The sequence below is a fragment of the Chelonoidis abingdonii genome, chromosome 11, assembly GCF_003597395.2.
Source record: "Chelonoidis abingdonii isolate Lonesome George chromosome 11, CheloAbing_2.0, whole genome shotgun sequence".
In the NCBI taxonomy this organism is placed as follows: Eukaryota; Metazoa; Chordata; order Testudines; family Testudinidae; genus Chelonoidis; species Chelonoidis abingdonii.
Window position 1 is genome coordinate 14,151,492 of NC_133779.1, and position 18,331 is coordinate 14,169,822.

At 53.3% G+C, this 18,331-nt stretch overlaps 2 protein-coding genes across 2 annotated transcripts in view; both read right to left on the reverse strand.

Moving 5' to 3' along the window:
- Positions 1-14,542: 14,542 nt before the first annotated feature.
- LOC116832346 (olfactory receptor 6N2-like) lies at positions 14,543-15,550 on the reverse strand. Its single transcript, XM_032793046.1, has one exon. It carries the CDS (start codon positions 15,548-15,550, stop codon positions 14,543-14,545), a length of 1,008 nt encoding a protein of 335 aa, XP_032648937.1.
- A 50-nt stretch (positions 15,551-15,600) lies between these two features.
- LOC116832348 (olfactory receptor 1F1-like) overlaps positions 15,601-18,331 on the reverse strand; it is a 30,091-nt gene continuing 27,360 nt past the window's right edge. The window contains exon 3 of the mRNA XM_075071260.1: positions 15,601-15,650. Coding sequence (XP_074927361.1) covers positions 15,601-15,650 — 50 coding nt within the window. The remainder of the gene's footprint in view (positions 15,651-18,331) is intronic.

Here is an 18,331-nt window from a genome sequence, read left to right on the forward strand (position 1 = left end):
CCCGACACTTAAATTTTTAACAGGTACTGTCATATTGCGGCACCCCCACCCCGATCCTGTGCCATGATCCCCCCCTGTGACAGGACAGTACCTGTAAGAAGTTGAAGTTATTTTCACCCCTGCCCACAAATAACTTGTTGCTCTCAAAAGGGGCATCAATGAATTTTTAGGTGAAACATGTTTAAAGTAATAACCCCACTATGTGGTCAGCTGGAAAGGTACCAACAAAACTTACTGGCAGTAAATGAAACAGTATTGTGCAGTACCCAATCAGAAAGAATTCTGTCATGGTCAATGCAGATGTATGGTCACAAATCCAATTTTTTGTTTTAAAAAACAAATCAGAGATTATTAGGGTTGGAAGGGACTGCAGGAGGTCATCTAGTCCAAACCCCTACTCAAAGGGAGACTAATCCCCAAAGGGCCTCCTCAAGGATTAAGCTCACAACCCTGGGTTTAGCAGACCAATGCACAGACCACTGAGCGATCCCTCATTTTTAGGTGACCCACTGCTATCCAAGGCCTAAAATAGCTAAGCTAAAGTCTTTCAGCAGGCCTCAGCCTACAGTCTTCTTGTGTTTCAGCTTGTCTGACTTATTAGCTAGTTTCTTGAAATATTGCTTAATCTCATACTATTATAATCCTAATAATCACTTCTGATTAACATATAAGAAGTATATAGAATGTAATCATAACATCGCACAATACATGAATACCAAATAAAGCCATTGGCCACACCCGATAGATGGTCGAGTTCCTCACTCCATAGGCTGGGATTCTCCTTTGCAGCCTGGAACCACCTCCCCTGTTCACACTCTTTGTTCTCCAGACCTGCTCCCAGGTGTTGAGTTGTGGGGGGGTGAGAGGCCAAAAGTCGCTTCCTTTCCTTTATAGGTTCTCCCAGCTTGCTGGAAAGATCTTTTGCTCTGACACGAGTCAAGCCGTGTCCATTGTCTATGGGCTTCCTGTGAGAAGCCTTCGCTGGACACACATGATAGCCCTTGGGAGTGTGCATTCCCCCTAATGGGCCATCAACACTATCTGGCTTCTCCATTGTTGTACCTGAAAGACTGGTTGTGGGTGTTTTCAACCTCCCAACATCTTCCAGTGACACACACCAACCACAACTTCATAACTGTCCATACAATGACAGCACATACAATCCACCAGGACATTAATGTTCCACAGATCAAGCCTTTTTGAATGATGCCTCACAAGGCTCACTGTGTACACATCAGAGCCGAATTATATCACCATGGTAATCATGGGGGTGCCAGAGAACTGCCTTGGAGGACAGAGGGTCACAGCGCCAGACACAGGGACAGAGATGTGAGGCCCCAGGCCTTGCTCATGAGGAGGAGAATCAGAAACTTCCCCCAGTCGACTCCCAGCATGAGACAAACCAATCCACCCGGACAGGGCCAATGCTCCAGCCTGGAGCCTGCCTGGCCAGTGTTCACCACCTCCCATCCCCCACTTCTGTGTGCCCTGGCCCTCACCATACCCCATCCCTCACCCCCTTCTGCCCTGGCCCTCTCCAGCTCCCATCCCCCTCCCCATCTGCCCCAGTGTCCCTGCCACCTCCCACCCCCCACCATGTCTGCCCTGCCCCTTGCCACCTCCCCTCCTGTTCCCCTGGCTGCCCCACCTCTCCTGGCTCAGCCCTATGGAGTTTCCATTCAAGGCAATATTGAATGAAGTAGCTGAGTCCCACCTCCCCTGCCACTGGCCTGGTCACGGGGACAGCAGGAGTGGGCACCGTCCCTCTGCAGCACGGGGTGGGGGAGGGAAATGGAGCTATAAGAAGAGGGCTGGGAGCTGAAAGCCCATCACTGGGGATCTCGTGTGAGCATCTGTCAGTGAGTGACGGCACCTCCTACTCCTGCCCCATGGAAACCAGGGTGAGTACCTGCTACCCCTCACCTCCTGCCCCATGGAAACCCTTGTGAGTCCCTCCCACCTCCTCTTGCACTATGGAAACCCTGGTGAATCACCCCTTCCTCCTGCCCCATGGAAACCCTGGTGAATCTCCACTTCCTCCTCCTGCCCTATGGAATCTCAGGTGAGTCCCCCTTGTCCCCACGGCCTGGCCCATAAAGCCCCATGGAAGACCTGTCTGCCATTCACACCCCACCCCATCAATCTACAGGGGGTTATCCCCTGCCCCCTCTCCTGTTGGTAGCACTTCAGGGCTAGAGGATGTGGGTTGGTGGCTCTGGGCTGTGCCCAGGCTCAGCGGTGCTGACACTGTTGGGTCTTGTGCAGGTGTCAAGATGGATGCCCAGGGCTGGACTCCTGCTGCTGCCACTTCTCCTCTGCTTCAGGCCAGAGACTGTCGGGAGCATCAACCCAGCTGCGCTCAGAGAAACTGTGGATCATGTAGATAAGTGAGTGAGATGCCAGTGGGGCATTTCCCATCTGGCTGGGACCCATCTGCCCTCATCGGGTGGTAAATGAAGGAAAACGGGGGGAAGATGCTTCACCTTTGCCCTACGTGATTTTCTATGGCATAGGTGGCTCAGTGCATGCCATTGCTGGGAGGGATGATTCTGGGGTGCAGGAGGAGCTGGGGCTCGGAGCTGGGAAGGATGATTCTGGGATGCAGGGGAAGATGGAGCCTGGAACTGGAGGAGGGGTAATTCTTGGGGTGCACGGGGGTGGGGTTATGGGTCTCATTACTATTGTGAAAAACTGGTTGAAAACTGGAATTCCAATTCCCTCAGAAATTCTGAAATTTCTATTTTCTTTTCAGTCTGAATTAGTTACAAAAATTTGAAAACTTTCATGGATTGGGATTTCCAAATTTTGTTTTGGAAAACTTAAAATCAGATTTTGGTTGGACCATATCTGAATATTTCATTTCAGCAAGCTCAAAATATTTTCATTTCAGCTTTAGCAACTTGACTTTCCTGCTATATAATATAATATAATATAATATAATTAATATAAAATAATATAATATAATATTCCAGATGTTTTCACCTGTATATTATAAACAGTAATATAACATAAGTAAAAAAATAAAAAAAAGTCATAACCAAATGTTTCAATCTAAACAAATTTTTCTGATAATTTTTCATCAGAAAATTACACAGAATCAGTGTATTCCCTTGGAACATTTAGATTTTGTTGAATCTGCCTTTCCCTAAGGAAAACTGTTCTGTCTGAAAATTCTTAACCAGCAGTAACCATGTGCTTGCTGTACACTCCCTTTGGAATAAATGAGAACCAGATACCTTGCACCCAAGACTCTTAAAAGGTCTGGTCTGTAGGGTAAGTGCCCCCCAGTGTTATCAGGGTGAGGATGTTAGATTTGGGCATGGGAGGCTGAGCATTAGCATGAATATTCATGATCACATTCAGGCCCTATAATAGGACAAACCACCATGAACCCAGCTTCATTCAAACCCCCTGCTCCAGAGGCTGGGGGTGCAGAAGGAGGAGGGGGCTCAGCTTAAAGGATGAAGGGTCTTCAAGGCTAACCCTGGACCCACAGGTGACACCTGTGCTCCCCCAAGCCCATGCTGTGACCCCCCAGAGCAAGATTCCCTCCCAGTAGATTGTAGCTAAGGAGAAGGTGCACTGGGCTGGGAGCCGGGAGCTCTGCTTCTATGTCTGCTGTCTAGTGCTCATCACAGCCCTTATTACTGATTTGTTACCTGCACACTCCAACCAACTTTACCCATCCATGGGCTCAAGGCATAACCCGTTAATTTAGGCACCCCTGCGCTTTCCCACTTCCTAAGGCTCGGAGTAATTCTCTGCAGGTTTGTGGGGCCTTTTACCAGTGAAAGAGCCTTACACGGTAATATTCTGAACCTCTATTTACAAACAGCTACCATAAGAGAATACACAGGGGAAGCAGACAATGCTCACCACTCCCAATAAGGCAGATGGACTTTTCCTGGGGGCCAGTCGGTGCCAGGTCATGTGGGGCTCCAGCTGCTGCATTGAGGGCTGGCAGGGTGCTGAGGTCTGGCTGCTCTGATCTTGGGCTGTGCCCTACAGTTAGCGTCCCAAGAATTTCTTTCCTTTTAGACCCCAATTTATATAGTGAAACTTGAGTCACACTTAGTTGGTAACGCAGATTTGGCGGCATGCCTGGAGGAGGTACAACAATAAATTGGTTTCTTGCCAGACTGCTGAATGCCCTCAAATAAAGTTTTCTTTAATGATCTTAAGACCTGGTGATGGTGGGTACTGTTAGCACAGGAATGCTGCCTTAACAGCCCAATGTTACATTTTTTTTATAATTTTAGAGGGAATATGACTCTTTGCTTCCTGGGCTGCTGCTGACTGCTGAAAAAAGGCCTCAGACCTTACAAATTAGTGTCCTGTCCTCAGTCAGTTATGAGCCCCCAACCCTCCCCAGTTCAGTTGCACAAGACCACTTCATGCAGAGATGGGATGAGAACCCAGCTCTCTAATGTGGCAGACCCAGAGCCTTTCACACTGAATGTGCCACATATAGGTGCTATTGTTGGCCTCCCTTTAATCACAATCACAATCCCCTCCCAGAGCTGGAGGGAGAAATGAGGAGCCCTGATCTCCAGTGTTCCTCAGCTCTCCAGCAAATCGCTGTGTATCCTGGGGCTGAATGTGGGTCACGTCCCTCTCTTGGGGTGGCTCCACATAAAAGCTCTAACTTGCTCCTGGAGCTCAAGAGGTAACGCTCAGGCCTGTGGGGCTGACGGACCAAAGCTCGCACCGGGCTGACGATCCCTGGTGGTGCCTGTGGCAGTTTCTTCTTAAAACTTTCCTCCAAGTGTATTTCATTCTCCCAGGGGGCAAACATTCCCTAATCCAGACTGAAGCCTGAGAGCCTAGAACCGACCAGTGGCGCCGCCATGTGTGACCCACCCAAGTTTGCCACTTGGGGCTGGGGGCAGAGATGTTCAGAGCCCCTGTCTCCTCACTGCCCTTTGCTTTGCCTTCCCTTAGGGATAGATTGGCTGTTGAATATGCCTTCGCTGTCAGCCTGCAGAAAGCCACTTGCGAAAACCCATCGGGTCTGGAACAGGTGCTGCGCAGGAACAAGCTGCGGGACATGCAGGCGGCCATTAACCCAGAGGGTGTCCTGTACGACCCAGATGAAGGGCCCATTGTGGCTGCCCGGATGAAGCGCCTGGGCAGGGCGTAGGAACACGCCGAGTGGCGCCTGCTCCAGGGCGACCGGAACAGCCCCGTGCAGAAGCTCCTGGCCCGGACCTACAGTGAGAGAAGCTGCCTGATCTTCTTCACCATCCGCTCGCCCTGCACGGGGACGTGCCTGCTGGTGAAGAGGCCTCACAACATCCTACGGATGGTGAGCGACACCTTCCGCCCCATCGACCACAACTACAAGGCCTTCATCTTCCGGCAGATCTATCGTCAGGACCGGGACCTGGATCCCCAAAGCCTGCTGGAGGCCTGGCACCGGCTGCCCGACATGCCCCTGCTGCGCTGCGACTCCAACGGCTGCAGGGACTGCAGAGGGAATGACCCCAACTCCGACCCCAGCGCCTGCCTGGATGAGATTCGAGCCATGAGGCAACCACTGCACTCACCTGGCAGGGGGCAGGAGGAAAAGCAGGGGGCAGAGGGGAGAGCAGAGGATCTAAGGGAGAGCAGGGGGCACCTACAGAGGGTTGGGGAGATGGTGGGGCAGGGGGCACCAGTGGAGGGCTGGGGGGACAGCAGGGCAGAGGGCGACATCGTAACATTGGGGGGATGGCAGCACATTGAGCCTCATCCCAGGCGTTGGTGGGATAGGTGGCCCCCTTGGTGGGATAAGTGGCGCCCTTGGAGGCGAGGGTAACGGAGGAGCTGAGAGTGCTGCAGGAGGGTTGGGGGCATGGCAGGGGAGAGGGTGCCATCGGGGGGAAGGAGGATGGAGGGTTAGGATGCTCCATCAGAGGGTTGGGGGTGGTTACAGGGCAGGGGACACTGTCAGGGGTTGGGGCAGCAGGCACTGTTGGAGGGTTCGGGGACATGGGAGGATACAGGGGGTGGGGGGGGTGGGACATTTCTTCTCTCAAGGCTTGTGATTTTGCAGAGTCCCTCCATCCTGAATGATTAACACCAATAAAGTGTTGAAGCCTCCTGGGGTCTCGTGTCTCTGTCCCTGTGTCTGTCTCCCTGCTCTCTGTCCGTGTGTCTGGACTTTACACAGTGTGGGAGGCCTCCCAGCCTCCCTGGCAGTGCCCCCTTCATCGGGCCAGGCCTGGCCCCCACTTTTTGCCTGGGGCTCCCCCTGAGCCCAGACCCCTGGCAGAGTCACCCCCTTGGGAGTGAGGCTGGGCAGCCTTTGCCACACACCCAGCTCGCTATGGATGAACCTGGCCATCTGCTGCCATCTGCTGGTGAGGTGGAGTTGGACACATGAAAAACTCACTGGGCCTGCCCCAGTTTGCATGTACCTGCCAGCCCCGACTGGTTGGATCACACGGGGGGAAGCTCAGCGGGGACTGAGAGGGGTCGGGGCAGATCGGCCCTGTGTGCTCTGGGCGGGTCCATGAGATTGGCCGGCACGCGCCGCACCACGAGAACTGCTGGGCAAAGCGCCCTGGCTGCAGCGCTGGCGCACGTCCACCTGCAGTGGGACGTGTAGGTGCCCCATCACTCCACGGGGACCTGCAGCTCCCCGGACTGACGGGACGAGGTTCCAGTCAGTGGCTGGAGGCTCTGAGGTGCTGCGCTGGGGATGAGGGACGGGAACAGGGGGCAGGAGAGCCGGTTAGACAGAAACCTGGGCCTGCCCTGGCTTGGTGAGTCGTACATGCCTGTTTGTTTCATCCACTTCTTCGCTTGCGCCAGATTCACCTGCTTGTTAACCAAGCCGGGTTCCACTGACGTGGACAGGTGGGTGGTAAAGGCCATGGCTAGGGTCAGGTGCCTGTCGCTAAAGCCCGACCTTCATAAGACAATTCAGAGAAGGAACAGGTTTCTGTTCCATGAAGGCGGCTTTAATCAAACACAAGAGAAACCCAATAAAGCTTTAAAATCCGTGCAATAGCCAGGGAAGGGATTGTAGTAATCAGAACAAATTCTATTTAATGGAATATTACAAGGATTGTTCAATCCCACAGATAAGAAGTGACAGGGAAAGACTTGTACGTCCCTCTCACCCAGAGCCGTAACTAGGTATTTTTGCACCCGAAGCAAGAATATAAAATTGCGCCTTTCCCCAGGGGCAGCTCTTCGGCAGCAATTCGGCGGCGGGTTCCTCAGTCCCTCTTGGAGGGAAGGGCCTGCCGCCGAATTGCCATCGAAGAATGAATGAAGTGGCAGCAGTAGAACCTGTGATTTTGGGGGGTCAACTCATGATTTTTGACTGCTTGGGCTGGTAATGTTGCTTTGGTTCCAGTCCAGTTCCAATCCAGAAAGGGACTCACAGGTTAAGGGAGGAGGGAGGTGCTGGATATCAGAGGTGGGCACTAGGGATTAGCAAGTGTCCTGAGAATGCTGGGAGTTCAGGCTTGCAGGGCAGGATCAGGGGTGGCAGGTTTGTAGAAATTTTGGTGGTGCCCAGAACCTGCCCCTCCAAATTCCCTCCCACACCTGCCTAAGGCTCTGGGAGGGAGTTTGGGTGAGGGAGGAGGTCTGGGGTGCAGGCTTTAGGCTGGGGCAGAGGATTGGGGTTCAAGCTCTGGGAGGGAGTTTGGGGATGGGAGGGGGTACAGAGGGAGGGGGTGCAGATTCTGGGAGGGAGTTTGCGGATGGAAGGGGTGCAGAAGGATGGGGTGCAGGGGTGAGGGCTGTGGGTTGTGGCTGCAGTTGAGGGGTTTGGAGTGTGGGAGGGGCTCAGGGTGAGAGTAGGGGTGAGGGCTCTGTCTGGGGCTAGGAATGGGAGGTTTGGGGTGTGGGAGGGACTCAGGGCTGGGGGTAAGAGTAGGAGTGCAGAGGGTGAGGGCTCTGGCTGGGACAGGGGATAAGGTGCTTGGGGTGCTGGAGAGGTTCAGGGCTCGGGCATAGGGTTGAGGGTGCAGTGGGGACGTGAAAGCTCTAGGGAGGTGTGGGCTTTGGGGTGGGGCAGGGCTAGGGATGAGTTTGGGGTGCAGGCAGGCTGCTCCAGGAGAGGGGCCAGAGAGAAGGAGTCCCCCCAGCCTTTTTCCTTCTGGTAGCAGCGAGCTCTGGGGGAGAAGCCCCCCTTTCCTGCCCCCCCAGGAGCACACTCACCCCATCACTGTCACTGCATATGCTCCTAGGGCCCCTCTCAGGTCCAGGAATCTCCCTCGCCTCTCCCCTGGTGGATGCCGGGAGGTGCTGCGTGCGCCTCCTTCCCTGCTGTTGCCCCTGGTTGTAGCCTCACTCGGGGGTGAGGGATGGGGCTGCCGCCTTGCCTAGCATGGGGCAGGAGTGGTGACTGTGGGCAGGGGGACCCCCTGTGCTGCTGGAGGGTCCCAATGGAAAATGAAAGAGTCTGAGGGGGAAGGGCAGGCTCAGAGTCAGTCTGCCCTGGCAGTCAAGTGGGGGCACTAGGAACCTGCGGCAGCAGTTGCTTCATAGAGACAGCATGGAGATACTCTGCTCTGGGCTTGGAATAGGGGGAAAGCAAGCTGGGGCCGGGGGACACTCGGGGGAGGCACTGGGGGGCGGTGGGCAGGGGAAGGGAGGGGAGGGAATCACCTGGGTTATAAAGATCTCTGTGCAGCCAGTGGCTTTTTCTTTTTTTTCCCTTTTTCTCCACCCCTTTCTTCGCCCCGGGGCTTTGTGTGCCTGAGGGAAGTGCCTCACTCGCCTCGCCCTTGTTACGGCCCTGGGATCCACCTTCCCATTGCCCACAAGGCTGCCCATAACACGCCTTTCATGGCGTTTCCCAATGGACATCCAAGAACAATCCGTCCCCAGCTCCACCGAACCTGCACGAGGATGGTGCCAGTGCATGCAGTGTGTGGCTGTGGGACGGGCTCAGGGCCGCCCAGAGGGAGGGGCAAGTGGGGCAATTTGCCCCGACCCCGCAGGGGCCCCCACGAGAATATAGTATTCTATAGTCTTGCAACTTCTTTTTATGGAAATTGCTTTATCCCAGGCCCCCTGAATCCTCTGGGCAGCCCTGGATGAGATACTGTAATGCAGATACAAGCAGAGGGGCACTGCTGAGGAGCTGTGTTAGTGGGGCACTTCGGGGCATGTATTGCACAATCTTCACTCACCGCCCAAAGCGCTCAGGGAAATTGGCTGTGGCCAGGAGCAGCCGGGCCTGTGCTGCACCAGCCGATCTGCCCAGGCTCTCCCCTGCCCTCCCAGGTGAGCCAAACCTCACCGCCTTGGAGCAGGCTGACAAGGGACACTGCCCGTGGGCTGGCTGCCACTTCAGACAACGCTAAGGACTGGACCAACAACTCCAAGGCTATAGGCACCTACTCCATGGGTGTTCTGGGTCTGGAGCACCCACGGGGGAAAAATTAGCTGGTGCTCTGCACCCACCAGCAACCAAGCTCCCCTTGCCCCCATTCCCCACCTCTTCCCCACCTCCCCCTTCCCCAAGCATGCCGCAGACTGGCTCCTCCCCCTCTCTCCCAGCGCTTCCCACTCGCCGCCAAACAGCTGTTTGGTGGCGCTTAGGATGAGAGGCAAAAAATGAGATTTAAATAAAAATCTTCACCTTCCTGGTTTCTGAGTTTCAGGTGCTCGGTTGGGTCACGGTTTCAAGTTTTTCTCTGCAGCCACCAGGGCAAGCAGCTCCCAAACGTCTTCATGCTGTGCCCCCACCTTTGGGCTCACCTCCATTCACACAACCCCCAGGGATCCGAGATTCATAGATTCATAGACTCTAGGACTGGAAGGGACCTCGAGAAGTCGTCGAGTCCAGTCCTCTGCCTTCATGGCAGAACCAAATACTGTCTAGACCATCCCTGCAGCCCAGCAGGACCTGAGAACATGCGCTGGTTTTGGCTCGAGTCAGCCCCCGTCCCTTCGTGCTGCGGCAGGAGCATGCTGACAAGTCCCAACGCTGCGCCACAAATGCACTGTAGCAATGTGGTGGTGGCAGATGGGGGTGGGGCACACTTGTGATCACCCTCTTCCCCCATAACAGGGTTCACTCACCACTGTGGACAGCCCCTTGTGGCTGGGTCTGGGGATCAGCTTTTCCCTGGTCCAGCACCCTCTTCCTTTGCTCACTCACCCCATGGCCCCTCTTGCTCTCTGGGACTCAGGCTGCTCTCTCTTTGTGACTCAGCCTTCTGGCCTGGTCACTGTGTAGTTTTCCCTTTCCAGGATATCAAAGTCTGACAGGACCAGCTCTCCGGTGGCTGACACTTTCACCAGTCCTGCAGCACTTCCCAATGGCTGGTAGGGGGACACAGGTCCTCCCACTACCCCAGGTTCCAATCAACCTGTGGCACTCACTGCCAGGGGAGGTAGGGAAGGCCCAAACTATAACTGGCTTCAGAAAAGAATGAGATAAGTTCCTGGAGGATACATCTATCAATAGCTATTAGCCAAGATGATCTAGGATCAGACACCCGTGCTCTGGGTGTCCCTGCATCTCTGACTACCAGAACCTGGGACTGGATGACAGGGGATGGATCACTCGATAATTGTCCTGCTTTGTTCATTCCCTCTGAAGCACCTAGCACTGTCGGAAGACAGGACACAAGCTAGATGGACCATTTGTCTGATCCAGTGTGGCTGCTTTCATGTTAAGTTGCTTTTGCTTCTGCTGGGTTTCCTCTGTGCCCAGAGCTTTCTCCCTGCAGCCCCCTTCTGCAGCAAACTCCCTGGCTTTACACCTTCCCCCATCTTCTCTCCCAGCAATTAGTAATTTATGAGTTAATTAGCTCCTTCACCTGTTCAGGGCTGGTGTGGGGTGAACACCCCATCCCTCCCTCTCCCGAATTCCCTTTCGTGACCCACAGTTTGGGAAATGCTGATTGCAGCAATGAAACCTGAGATGCTGATGTAATCTTGGGGTGTCTTCAAGTGCTGGAACTTTGGTCTCAGCTTCTAGGAGGTCCCACCAAAAAAGGACGATTCAGATGGCCTCCAGAGGCCCCGGCTCCATTTCCCAGCATGAGGGGTTGAGTTTGGAGGCTGTCTAGCTGCTGAATTCACCCTTCTCCCGAACTTCACTGCAGCCACCAGCATCCATCAGAGAGATCCAACCAGAACTGGCTACTGAGAGCCCACTGAACCCCCAGGAGGAGTTCAGACCAGGAGAACCAGAGAGCTTGGTTGGAGTTAGAAGACCATCTCACCCGGGGTGGAGATAAAGAAAGGAGCATGAGGAAGTGGGAATATTCTGTAGTACAGTATTTTTGTGTGATATGCATGGCAGGGATGGACTTGGCTAGGAATTGCTACAAAATGGGGTGTGAAAAAGTTATAGAGCCACTCGTGGGGCAGAGTGGGAGGTTTGAGGCTGTGCAGGTCATGTGAGCGTGTGGGGTGGAATGAGCAGGTCATTAAAGGGCTGGCTGAAACCAATTCACACCGATGGAAACAATGGAATAGTTGACACTTAACAATGGGAAACACAGAGCATTTGAACTCAGCAGGGGTCTGCAGGAGGAAGACAAGGGACTGAGTGATGACAGGAGGCTAGAATAAGACCTGGCTTTTGTAGAGGCCAGAGAGCTCCCCTGGGACTGGGCAACAAAGGGAGGAAGCCAAGATGGTTTCTTTAGCAGCACGGCTTATGATAGCCCTGACTTGGCTGATTTGGGCACCAGCTGAACATTTGCTCCTCCGTGCTAAGTTACGGACTTCCCAATGCTGGGTCCTGGCTGACATAAATCCTGCTCTGCTTGGAAGAGGCTGCCTGGTGTCACTGCAAATAGTAACAGAGGTGCAATGGGCCTTGAAGAGGGAACAAGTCTCTGACCAGCCGTCTATCTCAGGAGGAATTGCTGAGCAGGAGGGCAGGAGCCAGGGGCTCGGTCTCAGAGGCATGGAGTCCATGGGACCTCCCCTGAAGGAAGAGTGGGACCCCTTCTGGGTCTGGCCCACTGCAGGGCCTTTGGAAAAGCTGGGACGTAGCCCAAGTCCTGTGGATCCATGACAGGGAGCCTTTTGTTTAAGCCGGCCGGCACCACAACACACCATCTCAGGACATGCAGTATCAGCATAACATCTGCCTCAGGAAGGCCCTGGGGAGGGAGCTGGGGTGGGAGGAGCTTGTGTGTGTTAGATGGGAGGGGTTTGGCTTATCTCTCAATAATGATTAATTAACCTTATCCCCTGCCTTCCCCAGAGCCTATTCTCCTGTTTTCAACAAAGTCCCCTCTCCCCTAGTGTTACGCTGTTATTCCTGATAAATCGTTTCTTGGCTGGAGTTTGTTTTACGGACTTTACTGTCCCCTGTATACAGGGCTTTACAGTCCTTGCCAACTAGTCGGATTGTCCTTGATTTCTCACGGGACAACACTCCTGGGTCTGTGACCCTGAGCGCAGGCACCCAGAATAAGGAATCCAGAACCTAACCCACACTATGACTGTGGTGAAACTGCTGCAAATATTGGCGAGAGCAGTGATCTGGGAGAGAAAATGCCACACACATGATTTCAGAAGCTGAGGGTTTAAGAATGTAGCATGAGGGTCATGATGAGAGTCAGTGACACTGGCTAGAACTTTCCCCTGCACTGATGAGACAGACAAAAAAGATGGGAGAAATAAAGTATCTTTGTCTTCCTTTTGCAGATGAGGCACAAAGTGATTCAGGTTTTTCAGAGGCCTGGTCTACACTCAGATTTTGTCCTGGTATAACTATGTTGGTTAGGGACGTGAGATTTTTTTTTTAGGGATACGGTTGTGACACTTCCCAGGGACACCCCAGGTGTGAGGCACTTTTCAACCACCGGCCTTAGCTTGTGTGTGTGTGATGGGTGTCAGCTCCCTAATTTCACTGGAAGCCCAAGCACTCGCCTCTCAGCCTACACAGGCCCTGCTGTCTCTCTGCAGGTTGGCAGTCAGCACACTCCGACCCTCAAGTCCTCCGAGCATCTCCCTGGAGCGCCCAGCCCCTGTTCCCCTGGATGCTCACGGTATTCGCAGACTCGCTGGTCCCAAAAGAACAGCGCCCCCCAGCTTAGCAGTTCCACCTCGCCGCTTATCAAACAGCACATTGGCGTGTTTGTAGTGAAACCAAGTATATGTTTATTGAACAAAGGGATGGAGATTCTACCAGTAGCAAGTCTAGGAAACAGACGACATACAAAATAAAACCGCAACATGCATTCTAGAGCCTAGACTTATTTAGCGAGATACTTTGATGAGCAACCCTCATATGAACTCCCTCCACCATTTCACAGCCCCATGTGGCTGTGAGCTTCCGTTCGGGGCACAAGTCACACCCCATGACGGAAGATGCTGTGTGGTTCCTTGCATTACCTGGTAGACCAGGCTAATTCTTTGATCGTAGTCAGTCCCCTGCTCATTGTTTTGTTCCTGGAGGCAGAGGTGCCGCGTTTCCCTGTTCCCAGGGGGTGCTTGACCCTAGGGTGACCAGACAGCAAGTGTGAAAAATTGGGACAGGGGGTGGGGGGTAATAGGAGCCTATAAGAAAAAGACCCAAAAATCAGGACTGTCCCTATAAAACCAGGACATCTGATCAACCTACTTGACCCCCACTCTGCCCCAGACCCCATTCCCACTCCAACCCTTCCCCCAACCTCCACCCTGCCTCTGCTCCTCCAGAACACCATTGAACAGCTGATTGCAGCATTTGGGAGGCACAGGACTAGGAGCTGAGCTGCAGGGCTGCTAGTGGATGCTGAGCCAGCACGTATGCTTGTAACTTCTCCCTCTTGGGAGTATCGCACTCTTTCAATGAGCATCAGGCTCACTGTGCAAACAGACCGCCACTGTGAAGCGGACCATACACAATGAGCAGACAGGGAAAGAAGAGTTAGTTACCTGCATCTGAGACAACGGTGATGTACTTTACCTTAGAATCATAGAATATCAGGGTTGGAAGGGACCTCAGGAGGTCATCTAGTCCAACCCCCTGCTCAAAGCAGGACCAAGCCCCAGACAGATTTTTACCCCACATCCCTAAAAGGCCTCCTCAAAGATTGAACTCACAATCCTGAGTTTAACAGACCAACGCTCAAACCATTGAGCTATCCCTCCCCCCAGAACCTACCTTAAGAACATAATTTTCAGTACAGATACATGATGCCTTAAATATTATCCTTACGCACATTTCACAATGATTATGATGACCAAGGGGCCACTGGCTCTCAGTAGAGACCTCACATGCCACCCTTTGGTGATTCATGATGCATATATCTGGCCCAGGGGATCCCTGTAAAACCCCATTCCCAGGACCTCTGTCTGCCAGCTAGCAGCAAAGGGTTATAATGGTATAAACCCTAGTGTGGACGCCATTATACTGGGATAAAGGTGCCTTATGCTGGTATAGCTTATTCACCTTCCTGCATGGGAATAATCACCCCAATATAAAGTACTGTATACCTATATAACTATGTCCACACTGTGGGAGAGCTTGTGAGCCTCACAATCCAGATCGAAGGCTTTTGGGTCTAGACAAGGCCTGAGGGTGTTAGCCACCCTATTTTTGGGTGCCTAGAGGCTCTTACAAAAATCCCAGGCTAGGTGACTAACCCAAAGTCACACTGGAAACTGATGGCAAAGCGTTTACAGTGGGAAGCCCTTCTTTGCTTTGCTTCCAGGGGGAAACCCATTGGGGTTTCATGAGATTGCTGAGTGCTTCCTGGATATCTTTGTTCCTCAAGCTGTAAATCAGTGGGTTGAAGAGGGGGGTTAGAACTGCATAAACCACTGCCACCACCCTGTCGTGGTATGAAGGCTGGCTTTGTGCTGGGCGGATGTACATAAAACCAGTGGTGCTGAAAAAGGCCAAGACCACGGTCAGGTGAGAGGCGCAGGTGGAGAAGGCCTTTTGCCGCCCTTCCGAACCCTGGATCTTGATGACGACACTCAGGATCTTCATGTAAGAGAAGAGGATGAGGGTGGTGGGGCCGAGGATGACGAAGGAGTGGAGGGCGACGTCTACGGTGGTGCTGGTGGACACATCAGCGCAGGCCAAGCTGAGCAGCGAGGGGAAGTCGCAGAAGAGGTGCTCTATGCGATGCGCCCTGCAGAGGGGCAATGTGGAGAGCAGGATGATTTCTGGCACGGGCCACATGAACCCGCACGCCCAGCACCCTGCCGCTAGCCACAGGCAAATCTTGGGGGTCATGGCAAATGGGTAGTGCAAAGGCTTGCAGATGGCCAAGTATCGGTCGTAGGCCATTGCTGTGAGCAAACAGGCCTCCGTAATGCCCAACGCGTGGAAGAAATACACCTGCAGGAGGCAACCCCTGTAGGAGATGGGCTTCCTGCTGTCCAGAAGGTTGGCCAGCATCTTGGGGATGGTCACTGTGGTGTACCACACCTCCAAGAAAGACAGGATGGCCACAAAATAATACATGGGGACATGAAGATGCGGGTTGGCCCGGATAAGCATCAGAATGACAGCATTGCCACCAAGAATGAGTAAGTAGGTGAACAACAGGAGGCTAAAGAGCAGGAGGTGAAAGCGCTTGAGATCTGGGAACCCCACCAGGAAAAACTCCACTTCCCATGTCTCGTTGGAGGCTTCCATGTTCCCCGCTGGGCTGATCTGTAACGACACCAAGGTAATAATTACAATACCTAGTGCTTTTCCTCAGTAGGACCCGGTTGTCCTGTGTTCCGGTCTCGCACTGGGAAAAAACAATGTGGAAAGAAGTTTTTGGCACCAGCACAGGCACTGGCTTCTTCCAGGCCCCCAGCAGGAGCTCATTTCCCCCGCTCTGCTCCCACTCAACCCCGTCCTCCAAGCTCCCACCTCTTCCATCCAGTTCCACTCCCTCCCCCAAGTGTTCCCACTCCCCCCTTGCCCCCATGCCTCCTGCATTCTACATCTGATTGGAGCTGAGAGGGAGGCAAGAGAGGAGTTGATCGGAGGGGGGCTGCTGGTGGATGGGAGGCGCTGGAGGGGGAGAGATTGACTGTCAATGGGTGCTGAGCACCCACTAATTTTTTTTCTATGGGTGCTCCAGGATTTGGTGCCTATGCCACAGTGTTATAAAAAGGCATTTTGCAGACCCATAGAAGTGTAGGATTCAAAGAGATCTCGAGAGGTCCAGCCCCTTGCATTCAGACTGTTTCTTCCCCCCCTGCACAGGTGGAGCAGGGACTTGAGCCAGCCCTAACCGCTGGGCTACAAGTTATAAGACAGAACCTCCCCCATATTTTGGGCAAGCTCACCTACCGGGGCCTGATCCGGCTGGTGAGCTCAGAGCACACTTGCAGGATCGAGCCTCTTCCATGTGTTAGGCAGAGAAACACCCATTTCCCCCGAGTCTGTGACTCGTTCTGGGGCCCAGGGAGCTGGATACCCAGCATGGGGCTGCCATGCGTAGGCTCAAAGGCAGGGACAGGGAGGTTTGACTGCAGGTATTTTGGTGCCATGCAAGTTTTAGCACCTCTGTGGGGGCTTTGTTAATTGCATTGAGGCCTGAGCCTGGGAGTTAGGTGCCACAAGTGGGCAGCTAGGTTCCTAAATCCTTTTGTGAATCCAACCCTAAGTGACCAGCCCACAGCCATACACTGTGCGCATGAGTCAGTGGCTGGGGAAGCAGCGTGGTCTAGTGGATAGTACCTTGACATAGGCCTCAGCAGACCTGGGGTCTGTTCCAGTGCTCGGCTGGTGCTCGTGGGGCAGTTGCAGCCCCTGCTATGCCTCAGTTTCCCCATTTGTATAAAGGGCATAATGATACTCAAGGGCGGCTCTAGATATTTTTCTGCCCCAAGTAGGGCGACATGCCGCGGGGGGCGCTCTGCCGGTCACCGGAAGGGCAGCAGGCGGCTTCGGTGGACCTTCCACAGGCGTGCCTGCGGAGGGTCCGCTGGTCCTGCGGTCCGCCCGTCCCGCGGCTTTGATGGACCTCTCGCAGGCACGCCTGCGGGAGGTCCACTGGAGCCACAGGACCAGCGGACGCTTTGCAGGCACACCTGCAGGAGGTCCACCAGAGCCGTCTGCCACCCTCCCGGCAACCAGCAGAGTGCCCCCAGCGGCATGCCGCCCCAAGCACATGCTTGGCTTGCTGGGGTCTGGAGCCGCCCCTGATGATACTCACCTCCTTGGTAAAGCACATTGAGATCCGTGGATGAAAGTGCTGCATGTTATTAGCGTCAGCCCAGTCTGCATTTTTAACACTATGTAAAATGAATCTCCTAATTTAGGAGAGAAATAACAAGGAATTAAGGGACTGGAAAAGAGACAACTAAGTGAGGATGTGATAGAGGTCTATAAAATCATGACTGATGTGGAGAAAGCAAATGAAGTGTTATTTACTCCTTCTCATAACACAAGAACTAGGGGCCACCAAATGAAATCAATAGGCCGAAGCTTTAAAACAAACAATAGGAAGTATTTCTTCACACAACTCACAGTCAACCTGTGAAACTCCTTGCCGGAGGATGTTGGCCAAGACTATAACAGAGTTCAAGAAAGAACTAGGTAAGTCCATGGAGGACAGGTCCAACAATGACTGTTAGCAAGGCTGGGCAGGGATGGTGTTCCTAGCCTCTGTTTGCCAGAAGCTGGGAATGAGTGAAAGGGGATGGATCACTTGATGATTCCCTGTTCTGTTCATTCCCTCTGGAGCACCTGGCATTGGCCACTGCTGGAAGACAGGATACTGGGCTGGATGGACCTTTGGTCTGACCCAATGTGGGTCTTACGACTGATTTTTCCCCCTGCTCTGCACCTTGGGTAGTCTTTGCAAAGGCAGGGATTTTACACAAGTGTAAACGATCACACAAAGTGCAAGGCAGAGGAGTCAGATGCCCAGCAGTTATTCAGAGAGCCCAAGGCCAGCAAGGCGATCATCTGGACTCACCCCCGGTATAACACAGGCCAGAGAACTGACCCCACAATAATTCCTGAGCAGAAAAACATCCTATCTGGATTTTAAAACGTCCAGTGATGGAGAATCCACCACGGCCCTTGGTAACTTGTCCCAATTGCTAATTACCCTCAGTTAAAAATGGATGCTTTATTTCCAGGCTGAATTTGTCTAGCTTCAACTACCAGCCATTGGAAGCTGTATTGAACAGAGGAACTGATAGACTGGGATGAAGTCACCTTTGCTTTGTTAAGTCATAGACTCAGGTCCTTGAGTCTGTCTCTACGAGGTAGGTTTTCTGACCCCCTGGCTCTGCTCTGACCCCTCTTCAATTTACCAACATTCTCCTCGAATGATGGGCACCAGAGCTGGACACAGGATTCCAGCAGTGGTCGCACCAGTGACAAATACAGAGGTAAAATAACCTCTCTGCTCCTACTCGATAGTTCCCCGTTGATGCATCCCAGGATTGCCTTTGCTCTTGTGGCCAC